The sequence below is a fragment of the Colossoma macropomum genome, unplaced genomic scaffold (assembly GCF_904425465.1).
Source record: "Colossoma macropomum unplaced genomic scaffold, Colossoma_macropomum, whole genome shotgun sequence".
NCBI lineage: Eukaryota > Metazoa > Chordata > Actinopteri > Characiformes > Serrasalmidae > Colossoma > Colossoma macropomum.
Genome location: NW_023494786.1, coordinates 27489530 through 27514156, shown reverse-complemented (window position 1 = coordinate 27514156; position 24627 = coordinate 27489530). Strand labels below are relative to the sequence as shown.

General features: G+C 38.1%; 1 protein-coding gene across 1 annotated transcript in view; it reads left to right on the top strand.

The window, feature by feature from the left end:
• b3glcta (beta 3-glucosyltransferase a) overlaps positions 1–24627 on the top strand; it is a 212894-nt gene that overhangs the window by 20281 nt on the left and 167986 nt on the right. Inside the window, exon 2 of the mRNA XM_036565255.1 lies at positions 17844–17890. Within this exon, the coding sequence (XP_036421148.1) occupies positions 17844–17890 (47 nt within the window). The remainder of the gene's footprint in view (positions 1–17843; positions 17891–24627) is intronic.

Sequence of the window (24627 nt, the reverse complement as noted above, 5' to 3'; positions counted from 1 at the left end):
AATTTAAAAAAAAAAATAGAGGAAAAGCACGACAGATCAAAGTTGAAACAAAAGAGAATCATTGTTCCAAACAAACTGGCGCACTGTGGGATTATTGAATTGAATTTCATAATAGCTCAATAAAAGAAACACAAGTCCAAGACACACAAACACCATGTTTCTTAGAAAGGGACTTCGTCCAGCTTTCTGCATAATTAAGTAGTAAGATGTAAGCAAAGTCTTTCTGAATGGTTTGATATGCATGCGCTGTTCTAGAGAAGAGTGGTGGTGATAGGAACCAGACGTCTGAGACTTAAATGCCTCTAAAAGCTATATCATAGAAAGCCATGACATGAAACAGTTATGAATATGCTGAGTGTGTGTGTGTGTGTGTGTGTGTATATATATATATATATATATATATATATATATATATATATATATATATATATATTATATATATATATATATATATATGTATACACACATACACACACATACACACACACACACACACACAATGAACCATTTCATATCAAACCACTTTGAATAACTTTGTTTACATCTGAAAGATAGAATTATGGCAATTTTGATGTTCTGGACATCTCCTGTAAATGAATTAAATGAGCTTGATATGTCTACTGTTCTGTTAAAATATATCTGGATCAGCACCGATGTGATCTTTCTAGTCGAATGGAGACCTGTAGAAGAAAACAGCAGCTTTATTGTAATTACTTTGAAAACAATTTTTTACATTTATCTTTTCTTTTCTAATTATGGAGTTCTGAAATATCCCAGTCACAATAACACTTCGATTAGAGGTTTTTTTAGCATGTAATTATTCTGCCTTTCTTGGAGATGTTGCCTTTATCCTTTTCTTTTTGAAATGCCATGATTCTGGGGGCAAACTCAAAGCAGCACAAACATCTTTTATTCAGAAGCAGCACATGAGTGTTTTGCTATCTGTGTCTGTGGAAAACATGGACTATTGTCACAAGCAGCACAGCAATTAAGGAGTAAAGCTTCAGAGCGGAGTCGTCTGGCGCGTGTTTATGGCCCGGTGCCGACCGCATGTGGAGTGATGGCAAATGGACCGCATGTCTCCTTCCCTGCACTTCTCCGGGGACCACCATGAAAAGATTTAAAGTTTGCGACAGATGTAGCAGAATGGGGAGTGAACTTGGATGTATTCCTGAAGGAAGCCAAGGTTTTCAAGCCAAATGTTGCATTTTTAATCTGCTCTGACACTCTCTGAGACCGTGTATATGCGGTGCCCGCAGTTGAGCTGTGAGAACTGATCTGCTTTCTGCTGGAACACGTTTGTTGAGGGTGCAGCTGTAGTTTCTGGTCCCCATTATGGGGTTTTCAGTTATTTAAACTGAGCCTGAAATGTTGACATTGTTGACACATACAGTACTGTGCAAAACTCAGGGGTGACACTTTATTTTAATTGGTCCTTTTTAGATGAAACAAACACTCAATGGACTTTCAGTAACATATCAAAAAACATATGAGGGTTAGGATTAGGTTTTGGTTGAGGTTGGTAAGGTTAGGTTTTGCGTAATGGAAATAACATATTAACTAGACGTCTACTTAATGTAAATAACGTATCAACTGAACATCTACATCTATTTACGTCAGTGTATTCAGATGCTTCACTACTGCTACTTCACTGATATGTTATTGATGTGTTACTGATAATCTGTTAAGAGTTTATTAAACATCTACAAAGGACCACTCCAAATAAAGTGTTACCAACTCAGAGACCACCCTTCATTTATCTAATTTACAGTGAAAACAGCCATTAAGTACAAGTAATTTTTCAGTATCAGGAAAAAAGAAGAAACATTTAAGAGGAAAATACACAGAAGACTCAGCAACTAAATATAATACAAAACGTTTTATACAGTGTATCCAGCCTTTGCCTTTTTTATACAGCTTCCATTCTTTCCACAACTTCGCAGTTCAGTATTTGAAGTTGGTTGCATTTCTGCTTCTCACAATCCAGGAAATCTCAATTACAAATTTAGACTCATCGCTCAGTAAAACATGTAAGTGGATTATCTTATATTTGCCCTCCTGTTACGACCCCACGTTTTGTCTAGGGTGCTGTGGGATCAGTAACATGTGGCATTAAAAGACTGAACTGGTGATGATGGATTTAAAACTAGAGGAACCAACCAATAGAGCTTTTAAAGCCATAAAACCAACCACCATAAAAAGGTGTGCTGTGATACCTAGTACTACACTGGAAGAGACAAATTGTGGATGACCTCAAAGCCAGTAATCAAAAGTACATGTGGCGATGCCCTCTGACCTAGGGAACTAGACATTATCCTTGCAAAATGCAGTGATATGCAAATCATTGCAATGATGTGCAAATCATTTAAACTCTATATGTCTTTAAAAATAGTACGAAGGCAACATATCAGATGTTGAAACTAAGAAATGTTATTATTTTTTGAAAAATATAAATGCATTTTGAATTTGATGCCAACAACACATTCCAAAAAAGTTGGGATGGGGGCAACAAAAGGCTGGTAAAGTTGTGTAATGCTAAAAAAACAAACCTGGTGGTTCATTGGCAACAGGTCAGTAACATGATTAGGCATAAAAAGCATCATAGAGAGGCTGAGTCTTTCAGAAGTAAAGATGGGGAGGGGTTCACCACTCTGTGAAAGGCTGCATGATCAAATTCAAGAATTCGACGTTTCTCAACATAAAATAGCAAAGAACTTTTGCTTTCCATCATCTATGGTATATAATAACATTAAAAGATTCAGAGAATCTGGAGAAATCTCTGTTTGCAAGGGCCAAAGTCAGTATTTGGGCCCTCAGGCAGCACTGCATTAAAAACAGACATGAATCTGCAGTGGAATTCACTGCGTGGGCTCAAACACTGTCTGTGAAAACAGTTGGTCGCTGCATCCACAAATGCAAGTTAAAACCCTAAACACAAAGAAGAAACCATATATAAACAGGATCCAGAAATGCTGCCACCTTCTCTGGGCCTGAGCACATTTGAAAAAACAGTTTCAACATTTGATATGTTGTCTTTGTAGTATTTTCGCTTAAAAATATGGTTTACATGATTTGCATATCATTGCATTCTATTTTTATTTACGTTCTGCACAGCATCCCAACTTTTTTGGAAATGAGGTTATATAACCTAAGAATAACTCAGCCACTTTGCAATGTAGTCCATGTAGTTGCTGAATAATAAGCCTTAGTATTTAATAAGCCTGGGTGGTCTCTGACTTTTGCACAGTGCTATTAGAATGGTGCTGACTAAAACAATTTCAGTGTATTGTGGATTTGATCATTTCAGTGTTGATCTACTGAATAAAAAAAAAAAAGTACAGCAATGAATACCAAAGCATTTTTTTCTTACACTGCCCTTCAAAATAATTGGTACCCTTGGCGAAGTTGAGTCTATGAAAAAACTCTTTGTCTTTGTTGTTTATAAGCTTGATCTTGCTCTAGGAATGAAAGGTAATCTTTCAGCGAGGTCACAAAAAAAAATCCAAAAGAATAAAATACTCAGTTTCTGCAAAGGTGCTCGCCAGTTTTTGGTACCTTTTGCTTTTAGAGCTTTTATACATCATCCCTTTGTGAAGAGAACGTGACAGAATCTTCTCACATCGTACCAAATGAGGTCGAAGAACACACACAATGGGATTGTGAGGCAGATTCTACAGAATCTCTTCAGATTCTTCTCTCTAGAGTGTTCGGCCCTCCCTTGTGGAATGTCTCCTCAGCACACCCACAGGTTTTTTTTATTGGAGTTTAGGCCAGAGGCCGGGATGACCACTGTATAAGCTTGATTCTGTGCTCACTGAAGCATTTTTGTGTGGATTTGAAGGTATGCTTAGAAATGGTTGTCCTGCTGGAAGATTCAACCATGACCAAGTCTTATACCTTCTTAGCCTCCTGGCAGAAGCAGCCGGGCTTTGATGTAAAATCTCCTGCCATGTATCCTAATCAGGTTCTCAGGGCCTCAGGGAGAAAACCGGTCAACATCATAGATCCACCACCATCACGGCTGCTGATTAGATTCTTTTCCACATGACCTTGACTTTTCTTTTTTTTACTCCAAACTCACTTTCAGTGATTTTGCAAAAAGAGTGCCGTTCTCTGTAGTTGAGGATGCTTGATTTTGAGCCACATTCTGTAACCTGCATTTAATCTCAGTAAGCTTTTGTTATTTAGGCTGTTGGTTTTGGTTTTTAACCTGGTGCGTTCTAAATGTCACTTTCTGTGCATCTGTAGCATTTCTAAAAATCAGTATCATAATCATACCATGGCATCAGATGGCATTAATAAATTTACTGACCTCATGCTGACCGCTGCGGCTCTGTGCTAAAATAATGCCTTACAAATCTGGCATTGCTATTTTTGAATGAACTGCTCTCTTCTGTTTCTCTTTAAATTACACAAAAAGGGTCTGTACATGCTATTATAAACATTAGCAAGACAAAAATAACATTTCCAGAAAGGAATCTTATTGTTTATTTAGTTTTTATATGTGATATTTTTATATATTTTATTATATGTTTGTCATATTGTGAAAAAAAATCTCAAACACTTAGCAAGTGACATTCAATGGCATTAACAATAGGTTGTCCATCAATACCACAAACATTAAAAACAACTAAAAAATCAGTTTTGCTGGGTTACACCTATACTGGTACACTTCTCAAATGTGTGTAAAAAATGTTGAATATGACTAGAAATAAATTTCAGATTTTTGTCATAAGAATTTCCAGAGGTATCAATTATGGTGACCCATGCATTTTTACACATATCTTGTTTAAATAAACAAAGTTTTTCGCTCATCTCTATGATTGACTGATGGGTTTTCTGGAGAGCAATGTATTTCACAGTTGAACGCAGTAGTTCTGATTTCAGCTGTTGCCCTCATGTTTTTGTGCCAGTAGAGTTCAGTCACACGTGCATTTGCCAGCTTTTTGTGAGTGAAATTATTTTAATTTCAGTGGACTTCACTGCATCGAGCAGTTATTTTATTTATTTATTTTTTGTGTCGCAGTCTTTGCGGAGTGGTTCTTGTGTGAAATTTCGCGCCAAATTAAACTTTGGACTTTGATATGCAAATTTGTGTCCTCAACCAATAGCGCTCTTGCCTTGGCTGTATTGACCTCTGAATTGGCAGCCCTTCATAGCACTGAACCTCCAAAACAGAGGAAATGCTAATTTGACCAGTGTAAGCACAAACCTTTTAACATTTCTTCCCCGCTGGCTAAAAATTAACACATGAAAACAGTTTCATACAATCTGATATCTGTATGAGATGCAGTCAGTTGAGGGACTGTATTACTATCTGTCCTTTTGTGGTTTTACTCTTTGTGGTAGACCAGCTTGCTAATTGCAATGTTAGCTCTATAGCTAGCTGCAGCTGTACACCCCAGTCCCCCCACTACTGCCAACCACCTCAGTTATCTATACATTTTGCCACAGTGGCATGTTTACCATGTTGCATCACCTCCTCTTTAACAACACTGTAAGTGTTTGGAAACTGGGGTGACCAATGGCTGTAGTGTTGAAAGTGAAATGTTTTCCTGTCTTGCTTACTGTAGGATTTCAGCTGTTCATCAGGGTCTCCTTTGTTGTATTTTTTTTTTTCATAAAGCACCAAATGTTTTTAATCCGTGATAGTTTGATAGTTTAGCACCCAGACTCTTTTACTACGAAGCCATGCTGTTGTAATACATGCAGAATGTGGTTTGACATTGCCTTGCTGAAAAAAGCAAGGCCTTCCCTGAAAAAGTCACCATGCCATGTGCACTAATGCACCTCCCATACCATCGCGGATGCTGACTTTTGAACTGGGTGCTGATAATAAGCTGGATGGCCCCTCTCTTCTTTAGCCCAGAGGATGCAGCGTCCATGATTTCTAAAAAGAATTTCTAATTTTGATCCGTCAGACCACAGGACACTTTTCCACTTCACCTCAGTTCATCTTAAAAGTGCTTGGGCCCAGAGAAGGCGGCAGTGTTTCTGGATCCTGTTTATATATGGTTTCTTCTTTGCATAGTAGAGTTTTGACTTTATTTTCACAGACAGTAGTTTTCAGAAGTGTTTCTGAGCCCATGCAGTGATTTTTCTCTGCAGAATCATGTCTGTTTTTAATGCAGTGCTGCCTGAGGGCCTGAAGATCGCGGTCAGTCAATGTTGGTTTTTGGCCTTGTCCCTTGCATAAACAGCTTTATCTGGATTTCTGAATATTTTAATAATATTATGCACTGTAGATGATGGAATCCCAAAGTTCTTTACTTGTTTATGCTGAGAAACATTATTCATGCAGTTTTTCACAGCGTGGTGAAACCACCCACACCTTTATTTTTGAAAGACTCAGCCTCTCTGGGATTTTTTTGGGGGGACCCAGCTGTTTTAAAATGTGTTGCTGGCCAACAACTGCTGGAAAATAAAGCACCACAACTTGTGCAAAGCTGTGTCTCTTTTAGTAGTGGTGAACACTGCAATATGGTTATATACTTATGTTCACGTTTGTGTCGTTACTGTATTTATGGTAAGTGAGTTAGCTAGCTTGCCCGCCTCGGTCATTCTCATTTTGCAAGGTGGAACAAACTGCAAATGTCTAGTGCAGTGTTTCCCAACCCAGTTCTCAGAGCCACATTTTTCATTCGTCCCTGTGTGTTTTGAGTTGGTTGGAGCAAAACTGTGGACCATCTGGGGGGGCCCTGGGGACCAGATTGAAACCCACTGGTCCAGTGTGTCTGCAGCTTTTCAGCTGATGTAATCTGAACTACCTACTTTGGCTGAAATATTAATGGCTTTGATGATTCATGAATAAGTTTATCTTCTGTTCCAAGAAAAATCCTCACTGTGTGCCTCCAGAACAACTCCAACTATGACACTTCTGGCTTCTGTGCTGTTTGGGTCTGAGCATCAGAAACCTTCCAGCTGCTGCTGAGGTGATATTTTTCTGTGCCGGTCTTCACACAGGTGGCTCTGTTGGATGCTCTGACCTGACTTCAAAGCAGCTCCATCAGATCAGCCACTCGAGGAGGAACCTTTTCCGCCCATACTGAAATAGACTGTTGTGACCGACTCTCATGAAGTCTTTTAATTTCCTGCTGGAAATGATCTGCTGCTAGAAAACAAGTGATTTGAGGGGTTTAGGTCGCTGTTTATTGGAGAGTAAAGTTTCCTGTGTACACAAGTGAGGGGTAAAAACAATAAGGGTTCAGAGAAGAGTGGTGACGTCAGTTTTGAGTGAAGAGAAATGAAAGGGCCCATATCCTGCGTTATTCTTATATTTTATTTTGTTTCTCTGAGATCTACTGATAAAGTTTTGGTGGTTTTAAATACCAAAAACAGTCACACCTAATTCTACATGACCATTTTCCAGCCTCTCTTTATCTCTTTGTAAGCAGGCTGTTTTTGTTACTGTACCTTTAAAACTGATATATGCAAATATTCTCTGCTCTGACTGGCTGCCCTGTATAATGCCTCATTTACAAAGATGGTCAGGGTAAAACACTCATTATAACTTTAGCGTAAATAGGCAGAGCAAAACGTCTGGAAGCCAAACAGGTGTGTATATGTGTTTGGGCTGTGTGATATCGACCTATTGACGTAAGCTGTTGGATATTACGATGAATCGCAAAAACTGTAATTTTAATGATATTTAATGTTATTCAACTACTTTTAAGTGGGTAAATTTAACATAATAAAGCAGAATTTGTGAACTAGCAGTTTGGCACTGTATATCCAAAAAACAACTGGTTCTACCTCACCTCAGTTATTATATGAAATGGTTATGAATCTGCTGCCTGATGCCTGAGACATTGTTTTATGATAGTTTTATCCCAGACCCTCAACTTCAGCATCACTGAATGTGTTTGCAATTGCTTGGATCATAACAAGCGGAAAACGGCAACCAACTTCTAAGACTAAACTTTGGAGGTATGGAAAAATATCCTTGCAGATTATTTTGAGGAATGGAAGCTGTAATGAAGGCAAAGCCTGGACACACTAAATACTGAAAAAATAGTTTTGTTAAAGTACGTTATGTTTTTTCTTATTGCTGAAAAATGAGTAACGTGTTATAAATGACCATTACATTTTCAGGTTTGCCACTTTTGCCATTATCAACAAATAAAAATGATATATAAAGACTGTATTTGCTGCCTTTGTGTTATGGACACCACTGTGGAGAAAACAAGTAATGTGGAGAGTCAGTAAAGTAATGTAATGTTGAGAGTCAGTACAGTCAAGTAATGTGGAGAGTCAGTAAAGTCAAGTAATGTGGAGAGTCAGTAAAGTCAAGTAATGTGGAGAGTCAGTACAGTCAAGTAATGTGGAGAGTCAGTAAAGTCAAGTAATGTGGAGAGTCAGTACAGTCAAGTAATGTGGAGAGTCAGTATAGTCAAGTAATGTGGAGAGTCAGTAAAGTCAAGTACGGTAATGTGGAGAGTCAGTAAAGTCAAGTACGGTAATGTGGAGAGTCAGCAAAGTCAAGTACGGTAATGTGGAGAGTCAGCAAAGTCAAGTAATGTGGAGAGTCAGTAAAGTCAAGTATGGTAATGTGGAGAGTCAGTAAAGTCAAGTATGGTAATGTGGAGAGTCAGTAAAGTCAAGTATGGTAATGTGGAGAGTCAGTAAAGTCGAGTACAGTAATGTGGAGAGTCAAGTACAGTAATGTGGAAAGTCAGTAAAGTAATGTGTAGAGTCAAGTACAGTAATGTGGAGAGTAAGTAAAGTCAAGTACAGTAATGTGGAGAGTCAGTAAAGTCAAGTACAGTAATGTGGAGAGTCAGTAAAGTAATGTGGAGAGTCAGTAGTCAAGTACAGTAATGTGGAGAGTCAGTAAAGTAATGTGGAGAGACAGTAAAGTCAAGTACAGTAATGTGGAGAGTCAGTAAAGTAATGTGGAGAGACAGTAAAGTCAAGTACAGTAATGTGGAGAGTCAGCAAAGTCAAGTAATGTGGAGAGTCAGTAAAGTCAAGTATGGTAATGTGGAGAGTCAGTAAAGTCGAGTACAGTAATGTGGAGAGTCAAGTACAGTAATGTGGAAAGTCAGTAAAGTAATGTGTAGAGTCAAGTACAGTAATGTGGAGAGTAAGTAAAGTCAAGTACAGTAATGTGGAGAGTCAGTAAAGTCAAGTACAGTAATGTGGAGAGTCAGTAAAGTAATGTGGAGAGTCAGTAGTCAAGTACAGTAATGTGGAGAGTCAGTAAAGTAATGTGGAGAGTCAGTAGTCAAGTACAGTAATGTGGAGAGTCAGTAAAGTAATGTGGAGAGACAGTAAAGTCAAGTACAGTAATGTGGAGAGTCAGTAAAGTCAAGTAATGTGGAGAGTCAGTAAAGTCAAGTACAGTAATGTGGAGAGTCAGTAAAGTCAAGTAATGTGGAGAGTCAGTAAAGTCAAGTACAGTAATGTGGAGAGTCAGTAATGTGAAGTCAGTAAAGTAATGTGGAGAGTCAGTAAGGTCAAGTCAAGTAATGTGGAGAGTCAGTAAAGTCAAGTAATGTGGAGAGTCAATCAAGTCAAGTGGAGAGTCAGTCAAGTCAAGTGGAGAGTCAGTCAACTAAAGTAATGTGGAGAGTCAGTCAAGTCAAGTAATATAGAGAGTCACTACAGTCAAGTACAGTAATGTGGAGAGTCAGTAATGTGAAGTCAGTAAAGTCAAGTAATGTAGAGTCAGTACAGTCAAGTACAGTCATGTGGAGAGTCAGTAAAGTAATAAACTGTGTGTTTCAGTAGTGAAAGTGAGGCTGCATTTTTTTCTTCTTTAAAAAATAAACTAATGATTCATTCAAATCTTTCAACTTCACATTAAAAGAAATCATTTTTAAAACAACATAAAAAAAAATGTCCGTATTGTCTTCAGTGTAAATTCAGGGGTTAGTGTTTGGGACCGATCCCTCCTGATAGAAATTACCCTATAAATAATGAATTATTATGTATTTAGCTTAATGCTATCTAAATACTGCCCTGGGTTTAAATAGATCATAGCAATAATTGTAAATATCGGTGTTCAAAGAAAGCGATGTAGCTGTAGAGATTCAGCTCTGTAAGGTGAACATGTTTTATTCCTAGTTTTACTCATTATTACATCAAACACGTGTTCACTGCTCGCGAGTGGCCGTGTGGAAGACTAGCGCTGGATCTGTATGTGGAGCATCACATCACGGCGGAGCAAACCCACACGCTGTCTGGCTGCTGTTTCTCCAGCCCGCGGCATGAGCGGCTCCTGCGCTCAGAACGCCCGCGTGCTTTTACCTGAGAGGAAAACAACTCTCCAGGAAAGTCTGCAGAGACCCACAGCAGCGATCAATTTCAAGACTGTTCATAGGCTGCAGAGAGATAATGAAACCTGATGGGAAACTGATGGGAAATTTGCTCTTCACAATGATGAAGCCTGTTCTGAGTCATTATTAAATAAGAGGTTAAGTTTGTTTAATAGGCTGCTTTAAATATCATGCAGCTCTTTCCAGCTCTGTGTTCTCTGAGTCAGAGGCTGCAGAAGTAACTCATAGCTGGAAAAAGTCTAAGGCTTTTACTGCTCATTTACCAGATGACAAATCCAAATTCATCACTTTTATTGTAGATAAAAATAAATAAAGAAATAAAGAAGTAAAAATCCTAATCAGGGTTTTTTCTTTCTTTAGAGTGAAGCTCTTTCTGGGTAGTTTTATTTTATTACCCGTCTGACTAATTAGAGCTTCATTCTGAGTCACACTGTTGAGATTTAATGAGCTCTCATAATCATGTTACATTTACACATGACCTTTTGGGTGCACCTAATTTGTGATGGTTCTTCGTTCCTAATAAAACCCACAAATTTTAACGACTCGTTGCAATTACAGACTTCTTTCCACTTGTTTTAAGGTCACACTTTATAATTTTGACATTTTTTTCTCCATAATGTTTCCTTTTAGATGCTATTTTTGAGATGCATTCTTTCACAGAATTGGAGATGACTTGGTTAGCTATGATATTGTGCTGCCGCAGTTGTGTGCAAACGTGGGACATTTTAATGCGCAGTGCTCAGGAGAGAAACTCGTTGGCCCAGATGTATGTGTGAGCACAGACGCAGCACAGAATGTGAATTGATGAACCCGCAGTGCACCTGAATTTAATGTTTGATGTACCAAGACCACAGCTGATCATGCAAACTGGGCACAAACTACACGTTCAGACATAACAGGGCCATCGACAAGCTCAAGACTAAACAGAAGCTGAAAGTTCGGTGAGAAATAAATAGCAGTGTTAACTAGAATAGTGCATTTCCTTGTGAAAATGCAGTGATTGGTTGCTAAGATGTTGCAAAGTTTCCATGGTGTACGGGGTGTTTACTGAGCTGTTGTTAGGGCGTTGCCAAGTGGTTGCTATTGTTAAAAACAGGTGGGAGTCTGAGGCGAATGAGGGATGAGAAAACGACACACAGAGGAGTGCAGGTCAGTATGGCTGAGGATTAGAGCTTGGGCACCTGCCATGAGTGACCTGAAGGAAATGCAGAGTGATAAGGTGTTGCTAGGTGGTTACTATGGTATAAGTTTTGGTTGCCAAGGTGTTGCAATGGTGTATGGGGTGTTGACTCATTGGTTTTAGGGGGTTGTCAAATGGCTGCTGTGTTTTGTTCAAAATGAATAGGAGTCTATGGGAGGAACAAGGGATGAAGAACTGCCCATAGGGGAGTGCAGTTCAGTATGGCAGTGGGCTATAGCTTGGGGACCTGCCCTGAGTGAGTACATGCAGCTTGGTGGATGTTGAACAGGAAATCATAGGCCTTGGTTGGGGGCAAAAATGAATGTGAGTCTATGTGAGGAATGGGGGATGAAAACCTGGCATGTAGAGGAGTGTGGGTCAGTATGGCTGTGGATTAGACCTTGAGGACCTGCCTTGATTGAGTACATGCAGTTTGGTGGCTGTTGGGCGAAGAAATAATAGGGCTTGTTTTGGGGCAAAAATGGATGGGAGTTTATGGGAGGAACGAAGGATAAACAAAATATGATGAACAGAGGAGTGCAGATCAGAACAACATTGAATTCGTGCTCGGGGACATGCTCAATGCTATATGCAGTACTTTCAGGCAAGCATAGGTACAGTAGATGGGCCTGCCACTTTTGCACCCCATTCATTACTATTGAAAAAACTAAAGTAATTTAATGAAGATCGTACAAAAACCATATGTCAGATCAAAAAGCTGTATACAAGCACACCATTCCCGATCCGACTGAACTTTCTGGCAGAAAAATAATAATAATAAGAAGAATATAAATCGAATAACAATGGAACAACAAGAATCACCAATAAATGAAGTTCTTTCCCACATAAACAAACTACAGAGAAGTAATTCTACTCCAGTTAAAAATAGAGTTGGTAAAATATTATATGCAGCCATAACACAGCATGTTTTTGCGCCCTGTGTCAGCTTTTTGAGGTGCTTTCAGATAATAAGTGTGTTGTGCTTCACTCACCATTAGGCTGGGCGCACATTGCTGCTTTGAGCACCACTAAGTTTGAGCAGTGCTACGTCATCAGCACATGTACACTGTACATCACTGCTAGTTTAAAAATCATCCACCTGACACACTGTATTCCACATGCTGCTTTCCAAAACATGGATCTCTGTTTAAAGCAAAAAAAGGAAAGCCTTCAGTTTTGGTCATGAAGGCAAAGGCCACGACAAAAGAAAGTGGTTTTATGTAACGCAGTGGACCAGATTCAGAAAAGTACTGCCAGATTTAATGTGACTTTAAGAGGAAAGCGCATGGCATTTGCTCAGTCATAAACGAGGATTACTGGCGTGTTTTAACGCTTGCGCCATGTGAGGTGTGGCTGCGTGTTTCCTTCATTTAAATACGGTGGTAGCGATTCATAACAAAACAGTCCTGCAAAATATAACATCTGAACCACTCTGTAATTTTCCTGGTAAGAAGCCGATCTGGATTAAATAATATTTTCTCCAGTGTTTCCAAACGTGCTTCGTCCCACATGCAACAAATCACACATACACACTCGGATGATTAACAAGTACATGTAAAAGACACATTTTGACCTGTTCAGTCTAAACATCATGGAAAACCTTCTAAGTGCTGTTGTAGGAGAACATGAGGAGGAAGAAGATTTGCTTGAGCAGATTTCAGATTTAACTGGCACCGTTGTTAAAACAGCTGCGTCTTCCTGTAGCAAATTTGCTGTTTGGTGAATCCCCGTCTGTGTGTGTGGAAAGTAGATTTAGCTCATAATCCAAGTGAAGAGTAATTTGACATGCTGAGATTCTGATTATGTTCAAATTGATTTTATTGCAAGCAGTTTTAGCTTTTAATATTATTTTTCAATTTACAATGGAATTCACACAAGAATTCAGTTTGTACATGTGAAAATGACATTTGTACAATAGAAAATACATTTTACTAGTGAAAAGTTTATATTGTGGAATTCTAAATTCCTGATATCAAGAATTAAATATTTATTTATTCAAATTGAATTCCTGAAATAAAAAAGGTAATGAAAGCTAAAGTGGCTTGCCATAGTATGAAAATGCCAGCCTGTCGATTTTGTTTTCCGTTGTAATAAAAGATACCAAATCTTAAACTTTTGTTACTAAAAATTTCCAGCATTTCTGCCATTTAAATTTGTAGCTCTGTTTATAAAAATTTTGTTTTTCTTTGTTCTGTTGTTTTCATTTTGGCAGTCCACTGAAGCTTCGCTTGACATTGGTCTTTAATATGTATGACCTCATTTACATGTGGATTTTGATTGACTCTTGTCTAAGACACTGGTGAGAAAACTGCCTCATTAAGACACCGATGCTCTAATTACCATCACTAATCACCGCCACGGTGACTCTATAAATAGCTCTTATTTACCATGCCACATGTTGCGTGGGTTAGTGCTGATACCTCCAAGTGTTATAAATATGGCTTATTGTCTGATTGGCTGCGCTTTGGAATGGTCAGTGGAAGGGCTGCATGACAAATGTTGGCATTTTTTGGGGGGGCATTTTGGCATCTTTCTCCAGTTTCTGTCCAAGTTTAGCCATGTCTAGTTCCACCCTCTAGCTAGGTCTATCCCAGTCACTACCAGCATTAGGAGGACGGTAGAGCGCTAGGATGCTTGTAAAGCCAGCCATCACATCTTTCAAACTGCTGGTAATGCAGTGTCATCGGACAGCTCAACATGCTTGGAGGAGAGTGCCAGTTCTGTTATGTCAACAAACAGACAGCTGTGTTGGCTAGCATTGCACTGAGTGATTGGGGGGAAGAGGGAGGTTCATCCTACCCACCCAGAGAGAGCAAGACCAATTGTATTGTCTTGAACTCCCAGCCACTGATAGCTGTAGCATCACTAAATCATGAGTCTCTGCGACAAACACTTCAAATTAACACACATGCACAGCACAAAAGTGGCATAATTAGATTTTCAGGAATGTAGCATTAAAGCCCAACAAGTGCTTCCCAGTGCTGGGATTGAACCAAAATTAACCTTTCAGCTAAATAGCCAATTACTCAACACCCACATGCACAGCTGATAAATTACTGAGGCAGTAGCCTGTAAAAATACTTAAAACATTATGACTTCTCTCTCATAGTGTTGTGGGTAAAACGCATGGTCTGTATGGTAAAATGTATGAAGCAGTAATGACTGTGGCAACCAACCTGCATCGTTATACAAAGGAATTAAACATATATTTATTAATTTTTGTAGGCCTATATAAAAGTAAAAATATACATATACATTTGTGTTTGTAGCTTGACTCTGTTTAGGGTATCCTGATGGTTTTTCGAGTAAAGCACCTCATGGAACTCACTTTTTGGAGGCTACATGTTTGCCACAAGGGGGCACCATTAGCTGTCTAATAGCTTTTGGTGCTTCATAAGAGTAGTGCGTCTCATCAGTGACACTGTGTGTCCTCGTTCAGCCTTACCATGCACAAAAATGTGTTTGCAGCCCAGTAGCCTAGTGGAGAAGTGGGCCATCAACTGGAAGGTTGTAGGTTCAAATCCCACGACTGACTAGGTATACCTGGTTGTGTCCTTGGGCAAGGCACTGAAACCCCCCCCACTGCTTCAGGTGGCGCTGCTCTGCTGGTGACGCTGTGCTGCGGCTAGATTGGGTGTAGTTAGACAGCAAAATGACAAATTTCCCTTGTAGGACCAGTAAAGTACATAACATATAAGTAGATGTTACTGTTTCGTTTTATTCATGTTGCCTTTTATAATTTTGTATTTGCTGTTTGCTTAGGTTAGATTTGTTCAAACAGCAAAAAAAAAGTCCATACTTGAAGCACATCCAATCAGAGGCACGGTATTTTAATAATCATTTATTGTGTCTAATCATCACTGTGATATCCAACAGCTTTGATATCTCATTTGATGTCGGTGTTATGCAGCCCTAGTCAGCAGCAAATTGGATTGAACTGTGTGCAGAGCAGCAAGGCGGCAAAACGGAGCAGCAAAGCTGTGCAAATCTGAGACACTCAAGGTAGTGTAAAATCAGGGTGAAGGGTGGATCTGTCCATATGCGAACAATGGCATCACCAATGCAAAGAGGTTTTGCTGCTTATCATCTGAAAGCACCCTTAGGGTCATTCTGATGATGAACATTCTTTCAGCACGTATTTGAGGCTCGGGTCTCCGTCTAGCCACTGCGTCTCTCAGCAACACATCTTTTGAAACAGTGGTGCATATTTGTGCCTGGTTTTAAAAGACAGAAGAAAATCAGTGCAAATCTGGCATCTTTTGGAAATCGAGTGCAACATGTAATCAGCCTCATGTGTCTTATCTCCACTCACATTTTGTATGATCCTCCCTCTGATGCATGCATGACGAAGGGAGGTGCATGTTCTGTTTTCCCATGCACACGGCCTGTAAACTGAGCATGCGTCAGTTTTGGACATCACACAAGCCGAATGCATTCAATTTGCGCCTGAAACTGCAGCAAAGGGCTCAGCGCTAGGGGTGGGAATCACAGGGCGTCTCACAATACGATATTATCACGGTACGTTGCCCACGATAATGATGATATCATTATCTGCGAATTCTGTGAAACTCGATATGTTACAAGACAATCCTCTATGATACATCATGAGAATTAAAAGTACTCCTTAATAGGCAAATGGCAGGAATTACATATTATTATGTATTTATTAGTGTCAGTTTCACAGAAATTGACAACCAATATAAAACAATGTACAACGAAGCGCATAGCTTCATACCTCTTCAGTGTACATACACTGACTGATCGTGACATCATTCCAATGTAACATAGCCATAAACTACCAAAAAGCAGTCTAAATATAGAGCACAACTGTGCCTCACTAAAATATTTTTTAACTTACAGAATGAATAAATAAATAAATACATTTATATAAAAAAAAATATATTAATGCAAATACACATTTCTCTCTCAAAAGTAAACATTTAAAAAATACACATTTCAGTGCTTAACAAGCATAACCAACTTGTTTTATGTAAACTGGGCACGTTTCATTGCTTATTTTGTTTAACAAGCATAACCAACCTGGTAGCCCTCGGGGACGTAAAAGAAGGTTCGGCTATAAAAACTGTATTAATTGTAGGCTGAATTAGAGTTTTGGCAAAGCTGTAAAGGCCGAAGTGGGCCCAGACCTTCGACTTGAAAGAGGACGGTGCCTGTCTCATTTGTCCCCTACCCCGCCCCCCCCCGTGGAATCATGAAGTACTGAATCTGGTAAATCAAATTGGAGGGTCCATTTAGAGCATTTACAATACATAAATCGATATTTGGCACCAGTGTATCGATAACGTGTCTCAAAAAAGCGATGCAATATATCACCATATCGATATTTTATCCCACCCCTACTCAGTACATCAGGCTCATTGTTTTTCAGTGTATCCTGGATGATTTATGAAATGAAGTGTCTAGACTGATGTATTTACTTATTATGCCGGGCTGCCTCACTGTAAGTGATTAGATCTGACCGCTCTAAACAGCTGTTAAATCAAATCACCTTTTTTTTTTTGTTGCAGAGGCTCCATAAGTCTATCTAGGCTTTGTAATCCTAATGTATAACAGTGGGGATCCACAGAGAGTTGGACTGCATAAATAATTCAGTGCCATCATTAACGAAGCCAAGTCAGTTTCGAACCTCATCGTGTCCCACAGCAGTAGAACCTCAGCTGAGCTGAAGAAACTGCCACAAAAAAAGTTGTTTTTTTCTTTAAATATTTATTTTTTTTTAAGTTCTGGACAATTGTGGTGGGTTTTTTTCAGATTTTTTTCTGGATATAAAGACTTAATTTTAATCTGGAGAATTAACCAACACTTCGCACCTTGGCTCTGATAATGTCATCAGAAGAGCAGATAAAACGGGCAATTAATGAATAAATAAAGTCCGCACCAATGCCCAGGCTTCTCTGGAGGCCCAGCATTTGGCTGCCAAAGACGTTTCGGCTCTAAAGCCGCTGTTTTGATGCCGCGTATCGATTCCGTGGCCTCTGTTAAAGGCTGTCTACCGTGGATCAATGGCAACGTAATTGGAAGGGGGCTCTCCCGGCTCTAATTATAAACTTGCAGCGAGCATCGCAAAGCGAAGTCCCAAACGGCAGGCGCAGATTGAAGGAGAGTGGGCACTCGGACTCGCCTCGGCTAACTAAATAAGTGACTAACTCTTCGGTTCCAGCGATAATGTCATTTTCTGGGCTCAGATCTATACCTGCATTTTTATTTAAGGGAGATGTAAAGAGGCCCAGGAGCCGGAGGGGATATTTTTGGCTCGCACTTTTATTGGCATTCTAAATGGCTTGATGACAGAGAACTCATTGTTGGGCTGTATTAAAGAGACTGGCCTTATGCTTTCTTTCTCTCTCTTTCTCTCTCTCCCCTAGTGCCCTTCATCGCTGCAAGCGAAGATGTGAAAGAGGGCGTCTCGAAGGTAAGGCTCGTCGCTTGTTTACTGCTTCAAGACGCTGGGATGGTTTCATGCTTTCAGACAATGGGGCCTGCAATGATTCATGTAGCTTGATTTGTATGCTCGTCGTATATTTCTCAAGGCCCATCACTGCTTGTAAAGGTTTTATTTTTAAAAGCACCATGAATGGAAGCTCCTGTTTTTCTCCCATTGAGCCTGATCAGTCTGACTTTGGCTTTCTTTCCTTGCGCTGCAAATCCATACCCATCAGATAACGCTTATACTGTTGTTTCTGTTTATCTATCTGAATGTGTGTGTTGCAGCGTTCCTGTAATAGCTGCATTTGTAAGGGAACTTTGACTGGAGCTGTCTGAGCTGAAATGCTGAGAGCATCACCTTCACTGGGAGAAATTCACTCCTGCTTACTTGTGTCAGCTGTTTTTCTCCCTCCCCTGTTTGTAGGTTTCACAGTTTTTATATAATTTGAATCTGCCTTTCATCACTTTAATACCGTATGAAGCAGGAATGCCGCACTGCATGGAGAACATAGGGGTGGAAAGGCCTTAGAAAGCAGGTTTGTGCTCATTTGATTTATTTAAAGAAGTTCAATTCAAATTTTCCCCTTGTTTGTTTGTCAAATATTCAAATATATTCAAATTTTAAGTGCATTATTTTTGCAAAGAAAAGGAAAGAACAAAGTAATCCATGTTACGTCTCCTAAATCCACTCAGCAGGAGTGATCAAGCGACCCCAAAACCACACTGTGTTTAAACTAGTTGTTTTCAGCCTGGGGGTCTCGACTCACGAGGTGGTCATTAAGTTTCAGTATTTAATAAATACCAGGCGGTTATTGGCTTATTGGGCTACAGAGCGTCCACATTCGGAGGGTTGGCTTGTCAGAAGAAGTCTGCCACCTGAAACAGATCATTTGGTTACCTCACATTAGAGTGTATTTCTGCCTTTTAGCATTATTCAGTTCACAAAGTAAACATATCACCTCGTGATGAAAACCTGTCAGATATCCACATACAATGTTGAACACCAGACACTTCCAGTTAAAGCCAAAATAAACGTATTGTTTTGTTTGTTTATGGTCAGCAATGGCGTGTTCTTCCCTCTGTTAGATTCTATTACTAATAATATCTTTACTTATAGAGCACTTTTCATACTGGTGGCAGCTCAAAGTGCTTTACAGGCAGTAGTAGAAGAAACTATGGGTATTCATTTACAATCATATAAGATGATGACAGAATAAATTTAAAAGATGAATATCAAAGAAATGTAGGTTTAATTAAATGCTGAAAGTTAAAGAGATGCGTTTTTGCATGTTTCTTAAAAGTGTGCACTGACTGTCTAATAAAAGGTGGAATTGAGTTCTATAGTTTATAATAACTGAATGTTTTCTGTATTTTATGGAGGGTGTTTGAAGGTCAGTATCTGCATATCTAAGATCCCTTGCTGGAACATAAACAGTCATTCTGTGATGTAAGCAGCGGTGCTTTAAGACCGTTTAGAGCCTTAAAAACTAGTAGCAGAACTTTCAAATCTATCCTTAAAGATATAGGCAGTGTATATGTATGTATGTATGTATGTATGTATGTATGTATTATAGTGTGTGTGTGTGTGTGTGTGTGTGTGTATTGTCTCTGAGTACATTAACATGCACATAATAATTCATTAACTGTAGAAAATCTGAATTTTGGCAATAATTCGTTCAACACATTCACAAGCATTTCATATAGATTCATAATCTAATCATGAGAAACTTCCAGGAGTATATGAGACAATAATCACGTTACTCCTAAACGCATGACATAAACCCCTGAGCAACATTTTAGTAAACTCACAAAAGAAGTGCAGCCCTTGACAAAGTTGAAGCTGCTGCTTTCTTTTAACACAGAACCCCTTTACCAGAGAATATTTCTTTGGAGGTTTATGTGACTCAAAATTGTGCACATAGTGTTTTTTCATTTGTTGCCAATTTCAGGGCTGTAGCACTGAAATAAACGTTTATTGTTTACTGTTTCCCAGGCAGCTCTTTTCTATCTGGTTCTGTTTGTTTGCATGTGCAGATAGAAAAACAAAAAGAAACCGACTGAGGCTATACATGCACTGAAAACCTTATTTCCAAGGTTGGACTGATTTAAGCAATCGTGAAAAAATCAATAAATCAAGACAGTTATTGCTTAATATCATTGTTATTAACTATGTGTAGAACCCTGTTTCTGAAAGTTGGGATGCTATGCAAAATGTGGAAAAATAAAAACCAGAATGTAATGTAAAAATCATTTAAACTCTATATTTAATTGAAAGTAGTAGAAAGACAACATTAAAACCTAAGAAATGAATTGTTTTTTATATATATATATATATATATATATATATATATATATATATATATATATATATATATATATATATATTATGGCAAGCCAAACAGGAAATAATTAATGAACATTGATATATATGGAATGAACTTTGATATATATACAATGAACTTTGATATATATACAATGAACTTTGATATATATATAATGAACATTGATATATATGTAATGAACATTGATATATATTGAATGAAAGTCGCTGTTGAAGGGTTGAGGATGGCCAAGAAAAACTGTACATCAATAAATGGGCATTAACAAACTACAGGTGGAGCTTAAAGGAAGGGAATTCTGATAAAGTGACCAGTATCTATACACATTGATCCTGTAGACAGAGTGACCTGAGAGTGGCTGATATATGATGTGAAGACACAGATGGGTGGAGTTTCAATATATACATAATTTGACATGGTGCAGAAGAAGAGTCAGATGAGGCCAGAACTTCTGTTTAAAAAATGCTCTTTTATTGAGAGCAAGAGAAAACAGTGCCACTTGAAAAGCAACTGAAAACTGAGGTAGGTCACTCCTAGCCCTACTCTTTCTTCTGAGGGTCACCAAACACAAACACACTCTCCCTAACTCTGAGCTGGACACAACATAACAGAGTAAACACAAACACACACTGTAACTGAGGAGCAACAACATAGCAACATTAAATAACAATGTAAACAGTCTGTTTGGGGGGGAGGTGCAAGGCTACAACACACACAACCCCAAAAGTCCCTCTCTGTCTAAACAAAACATTTTATGAATTATATTATTCATTTTTTCATCTCAATGTTCAATCCATGTACATCAAGGTTCATTCAATATATATACATTTTCATTCAATATGTACCAATGTTCATTCCATATATATCAATGTTCATTCCATATATATCAATGTTCATTCCATATATATCAAAGTTCATTCCATATATATCAATGTTCATTCAATATATATCAATGTTCATTCCATATATATCAAAGTTCATTCAATATATATCAACGTTCATTCCATATATATCAATGTTCATTCCATATATATCAAAGTTCATTCAATATATATCAACGTTCATTCCATATATATCAATGTTCATTCCATATATATCAAAGTTCATTCCATATATATCAATGTTCATTCCATATATATCAATGTTCATTCCATATATATCAATGTTCATTCCATATATATCAAAGTTCATTCCATATATATCAATGTTCATTCAATATATATCAACGTTCATTCCATATATATCAATGTTCATTCCATATATATCAATGTTCATTCCGTATATATCAATGTTCATTCCATATATATCTCAGTAGAACAAAGATTGATATATATGGAATGAAAATGTATATATATTGAACATTGATGTACATGGATCGAACATTGAGATGAAAAAATGAATAATATAATTCATAAAATGTTTTGTTTGGACAGAGAGGGACTTTTGGGGTTGTGTGTGTTGTAGCCTTGCACCTCCCCCCCGACCCAAACAGACTGTTTACATTGTTATTTAATGTTGCTATGTTGTTGTTCTTCAGTTACAGTGTGTGTTTGTGTTTACTCTGTTATTCTGTGTCCAGCTCAGAGTTAGGGAGAGTGTGTTTGTGTTTGGTGACCCTCAGAAGAAAGAGCAGGGCTAGGAGTGACCTACCTCAGTTTTCAGTTGCTTTTCAAGTGGCACTGTTTTCTCTTGCTCTCAATAAAAGAGCATTTTTCAAATAGAAGTTATGGCCTCATCTGACTCTTCTTCTGCACCATGTCAAATTATGTATATATTGAAACTCCACCCATCTGTGTCTTCACATCATATATCAGCCACTCTCAGGTCACTCTGTCCACAGGATCAATGTGTATAGATACTGGTCACTTTATCAGAATTCCCTTCCTTTAAGCTCCACCTGGAGTTTGTTAATGCCCATTTATTGATGTACAGTTTCTCTTGGCCATCCTCAACCCTTCAACAGCGACTTTCATTCAATATATATCAAAGTTCATTACATATATATCAATGTTCATTGTATATATATATATTAAAGTTCATTATATATATATATCAAAGTTCATTCCATATATATCAATGTTCATTAAATATTTCCTGTTTGGCTTGCCATAATATATATATATATAATATATATATATGTGTGTGTGTGTGTGTGTGTGTATATGTGTGTATATATATATATATATGTGTATATATATATATATATGTATATATATGTATGTGTGTGTGTATGTATATTTATATATATATATGTGCATGCCCGTTTTCAATCAGTCTTTTTCTCAACATAAAATGGCAAAGAATTTGCATTTAATTATCTATGGTACATATCATTAAATGAATCAGAGAATCCATAGAAACGTCCAGTAGGCTGGCCGTGATTTTCAGGCCCTCAGGTGGCACTGCATTGAAAACATACATGATTCTGTAGTGGAAATCACTGCATGGGCTCAGCAACACTTCTGAAAACCACTGTCTCCAAAATTACAACTGTACTGAAGAGGGCAAAACGTCCTTTACTCTGAATTGTTTTGGAGGATTTCTATTGGTCTGTTCATCATGAAATTCACATGATGTGAAAGGCAGCTGCTGTTTTCCAAAGATGTAGAAATAAAAAAAAATTATTTATTTATTTATCTATTTATTTATTTATGGACGGCAACAATATCTAGGAGAGTTTCCAAGTTTCTTTTTGTGTCAGAAGGGCAGATAAAGGCTTCAGGCCTTTTCACGCCAGGCCTGAGTTGAACACACGAAAATAAAAATGCATGTCAGGTTTTGAAAACATACACTAATACCATCTTTCACTTCTGAACCCATGGTCACTAATTTGCTTCATAACTTTGTTGCCATTGTTACTCTTTGTCCAGTACTACTGCTTACTGAGCTAAATCCAGGTCTCCTTATTAGATTTCAGATAACTAGTTTAGATTGGATTAACACAGTTTACATGAACATTTGAATAACTGGATAACGGCCGAAATCTGATAATGATCATATTATTGGGCATGTAAAAGTACGTGGGAGCATTGCTTTATCTTTCTGTAGGTTGGAAAAGAATTTATTCAGCACCTTCATGGCTGCTGTTAGTGATTGTGTTGAAGAACTCTTCATACTTCAATGCTGATTATATACAAGCTATTTAAAAAGAACTTGATTACTCCTGTACTTGTGTAATGTGCAGATCTAAAATGGCAGTTTCCATTTGAAGGAGACGGATAGGGAGAGGGAGGGAGGGAGGGAGAAATGGAGTGCTAAGAAAGAAAGAGGAGAAGGATTGAAATAAGTAGGTAAGAACAGCTTTACATATTTAAAAGGGACTAAAAGCTCAGAGACCTTCCTCGGCATGTCAGGCTGAACAACAGGCCTGAAGCTGTTAGGAAGCAATGCTCCTAAATCAATATGCTTCAGAGACATTGTGCCATCTGATTACATGCAGGTGGGGTGATGGGAACGGAATGACCATTCAGTCCTGTGTTGCAATCAGGAAACCAATTAAGCTCTGCAGCAGCTGCCAGGAAAAGTTTTGTCAAAAAGCCCCTTTGATGATTGGAAGGCTTGGCTCACTTATCATTTAAAACTGCTTAGAGAGTCTGTGGTTAATACAATGTCGATAGTAATTCACAGTTTATGGTAATTAAGTAGAAGCTGATGTGTTACGGCTGACCTAGGAGGAGAAGCAGTGTGACAGCTGCTTTTTTTACTGCTAGTGGTGTTTGTTATTAGGGATATGCATTCTATTATTCATGATATTTGTGTATTTTTATTATTATTATTATTATTATTTATTTATTTTATTTATTGTTTTTTTATTTTTATTATTATGAAAAATTGCTGCTAACAAATGATCAAATTATCGGTTGCTCTGGATAAGAGCGTCTGCCAAATAAATTAAAGCAAAATAATGTAGGGCTGTAGGCTAAGCTTTTTTAGGTGACAGCACTGGTATTGCACTAAAATACAGCAGAACGGAGAAAAATACAGTCGAAAAAGTCCTTTATTATTCAAAAACAGCCAAGGAACATTGTTAAGTTTGCGTTTTGGAAACTGTGGCTGCCTCTTCAGATGAGCTAATGAGCTAACAGAGCCAAAAAATGTCATGTTGGAGGCAGAGGAGGACTTGTCTTCTAGAAAAGATACTTTCTCCTCAGGGGACAATGTACTAACCTGTTAGTCTGTCAGAGAGATATAGTTTTACTGTTTCTGGGATTAGGTAACATCACTTAGCCCAACATCCTTAAAAATGCAACTTTGGTAATGTACTCACAATCAGGCACTCAGGTTTCAGAGTGTCAAAGTATAGCATTACTTAGCTACTTGTAAACACAAGCAAAGACGCCCCGTTACGCTAAATTATTAGTCTGTATATTTTGTCTGTCATCTT